The sequence below is a fragment of the Primulina eburnea genome, chromosome 1, assembly GCF_022965805.1.
Source record: "Primulina eburnea isolate SZY01 chromosome 1, ASM2296580v1, whole genome shotgun sequence".
NCBI lineage: Eukaryota > Viridiplantae > Streptophyta > Magnoliopsida > Lamiales > Gesneriaceae > Primulina > Primulina eburnea.
This window is the reverse complement of record NC_133101.1, coordinates 58,923,333-58,926,765: the sequence shown is the minus strand read 5'-3', so window position 1 is coordinate 58,926,765 and position 3,433 is coordinate 58,923,333. Positions and strand designations below refer to the sequence as shown.

The window sequence follows — 3,433 nt, the reverse complement described above, 5'->3', positions numbered from 1 at the left end:
AAATAACGAAGAATGACTAAAATAACATGAAACATGTGTACCCCGTTCATGCACTACGTTGAGAGAGAATGTGCTAAAGATGAGAAAGCACATGAACAATTTGAGAATTACTACTTTCGAATTAATTGATGGTAAAAATTTATGTGAGACGATCTCAATGATCGTATTTTGTGAGATATATCTCTTATTTGGATAATCTATAAAAAAATGCTACTTTTTATGCTAAAAGATACTTTTTATTGTGAATATCAATAAGATTGATCCGTCTCACAAATAAAGATTTGTGAGATCGTATCACAAGAGACCTACTCTTAATTAATATCCACATAAAACTTATATGTATTTGTTAGTACATGCACGTTTAAACAGAGATTAGAGAGGCGAGGAAAAGAGTGTCAATATAAAAGCGTACAACTCTGAACCGTTCCTTCACTCTCCAACACCTCGATTGCATTTTGGTGAAAGGGCTATGGATATCCAAAAAGGTCTTCCTGTCAACTGGACTTACTTCTACCAAGAAAAGGTGAGAGAGAATAATGTTCTAGCTAACTTCACTCGTTAATCTCACTTTACCAGCCAGTATCGCTACAATTCTGGCTTGTTACAAGTAATTTGAGGTTGGCTTTCGTTTGCACAGAGTATGGATGAGCTACGGCATTCTCTGGTGCTGACAATGGAGCTTGAAGAAACCAGATTAAACGCACAGGAGGAGCTCAGGAACAGAGACGACCAAATTCTGCAGCTCAAATCACTGCTGAACAGGGCAATCGAAGAGAGGGATGAAGCTAAAGAAAAGTGTCAAAACGTCTTCTTCCAGAAACTGTTGCTTCAGCAGCAGCTGGAGAAGCAACAGTGTCACCAATCTGCTCCACATTCTGGGATTTCAGGCGTTGAAGATGATCCCAGAAGAGGAATCGACTCCAACAATGGCTTCTCCTCATCAGATAGTGACGAAAGCATCGTCTCGTCGCCTCAACAACTCTCACCACCACTAACTGCGCCTCCTCCACCGCCACAGCCGGCTGTAGAAGCTGGTCAAGGCTTGCCTATAGTTCCCGACAGGCCATTGCCTGAAAAGGGTAAGCTTCTGCAAGCAGTGATGAAAGCAGGGCCACTGCTTCAGACCCTCCTCCTCGCCGGCCCGCTTCCGCGATGGCGCAACCCTCCGCCACCTCTTGACACCTACCAGATTCCACCTCCACCGGTGGTTATTCCCTCACCGTCGCCACTGCCTACACTTCCATCTCTAATTCCCCTCCCTTCAATCTACCAAGATTCATTACACTACGATATCGATTTTAAGAGCAATGTCAATGTAAACAGGAAACGGGGTCTTTCTGAAGGATCTGATACCTCCACGGAGTTCAAACATCCGAAGGTTTTCTTCCTCAGTAACCATTAATTTAGCAAAATATGTCTACTTTTTTAGGTGCTGTCTTTATCCATCAACTGGAGCAATTACTAGCTAGGTTGAGTAACTATGTGAATACTTTTATATTTTAATTGCCGTATAATCATTGATTAAATATGAGATCTTTTATTATTAAGATTTAAGCCTTTAATGCGTGTGAGAGGAGCAGGCTTTTAATACATAGAATTTTAGGAAGAGTAATGTTACATGTATAACTAAATCTGTATAACAATTTTTACAACACAAAAAATTTAATACAAAAATTTTATTTATCAATATCTCATGATAAATTCAATATAAAATCTGACGATATAATAACAAAATCTCACGATTTAATTGTTATAAATATCGTTGTACGATATTTTGGTTGTACATTTATCAATACTCTTTTATGAATATTTTCTATACATATACATATGGTTTAATGTATATGAAGAGGTAATATTTGCAAATTTTTTTTTAAAAAAAATTTGCAATGAATTTACAAACACTACATTAATATACATGTGACAAAACATTGAAAGAAATAGGTTAGAAGATTTTCTCCCATGCTAGATAGATGGGCCCGGGTTGTCGGTTGAGTGGGCACAGATCCAGATTGGGATCTAATACTTGTATTAATAATTAATCATTTCTTTAATCAAGTGTTATGCTTTATTCATCTGCATCAGTTTCTTAATTCTAGCTAAAAATCATCATGGTTACTATTATGTATAACTATTCAACAAGAGTTAAAAAAAACTGTTTTAACTAATAAGCTTTTACATGTACTAATATCTTCTGCATATAATAATTTCAAAATAAGGCCTGGTAATATCTTCTGTACTAATATCTTCTGCATATAATAATTTCAAAAAAGTTATGTGGGGGCTTAAAGAGGCCATCTATGAACCTCTGGACAAAATAAGGCCTGGACATGGCCTATGGTAAGTTGGCCCGTTGGACCAAAAAATCTGCATTTATTATCTTGTGTGCTACCACCACAACATGAGTTAAAATCACCACCATCATCGGGATTTATTCAAGTTTATAATAAATGAATTCTAAATATGGGCTTGGGACTCGAACTCCGAGTAGCTTGACATAGAATTTTGTAAAACCAAGAACTCCAATTATGAATCAAAACTCATTTACTTGTGGTACCCCATAATTCTAGTCCGACTCTGACTTTAAAGTGGTCTGACTCGATGGACTTCGCCGCCCATTAGTTAAAACAAGATGCTCATATTGAATCCAATTTAGAATATGATAAGAGACCAATCATACCCGACCTTATCACCCTGGCTAGGGAGTAATACCTCCAGAGAGTCCGTCGAGCATTTTATTTCAAATACTATATCATATTCCGACCCAAGTTTAGACAAGTATGACGGTAAATAAAATCTTATACATCTCAAACTATGGAATAAATTTTCAATGATAAAGAAAGAATCCTAAGAAAGTCGGGGTATATCATTCAAGCCTATAACTCACCAAAGATAAAATAAAATCAATTCCAATATGATATCCAGAACAACTTGTAATGCTAAAATTCTTGTCATATAAGGTACTCAGTTCAAAATATATAAATACCAGGAATTTCTTGTTGTTTGGTTCATTCACTGTTTTACACAAAGTATTAGACTTGCACTCTTAAGTTTGCTCTCCGGACCGACTTAAACATCAGAGAAGATACACCTGTGTAGGATCCATGAAACGTCCATTACTTTTAACTTTAAAATCTTACTAATTTTTTTTTCTCCACTAAAATTCGAAACATTCCCTTTAAAAGATAACTCAGCATTTCCAAAATCCAAAAATTAATTCAACATTTAAAATCTCCAGTGCATAAAATCCATAAATCGTCAATTAACAAAAATCCTACGTCAACCATTAACATGATCAAAACCAGGGGCGGCTCTAGGATTTCTACTCTGTGGGAGCCGTTTCAAAATAGGGACAAAATATTAAAAGAGAAAAGACAAAAATTACATCAGTTATATTCAACTAAACATAAACAGTACGTTTTTAACAAGAAAATTT

At 35.9% G+C, this 3,433-nt stretch overlaps 1 protein-coding gene across 1 annotated transcript; it reads left to right on the top strand.

Moving 5' to 3' along the window:
• Positions 1-392: 392 nt before the first annotated feature.
• LOC140813190 (uncharacterized) lies at positions 393-1,512 on the top strand. The gene is made up of 2 exons (XM_073171663.1): positions 393-523; positions 638-1,512. The coding sequence occupies exons 1-2, from the start codon at positions 470-472 to the stop codon at positions 1,400-1,402; spliced, it is 819 nt and encodes a 272-aa protein (XP_073027764.1). The 5' UTR covers positions 393-469; the 3' UTR covers positions 1,403-1,512.
• Positions 1,513-3,433: the final 1,921 nt, after the last annotated feature.

Coding starts and splice junctions, on each gene's coding strand:
- LOC140813190 (XM_073171663.1), top strand. CDS start 470: ATGGATATCCAAAAAGGTCTTCCTGTCAACTGGACTTACTTCTACCAA. Junction 524..637: donor CTTACTTCTACCAAGAAAAG/GTGAGAGAGAAT, acceptor TCGTTTGCACAG/AGTATGGATGAGCTACGGCA.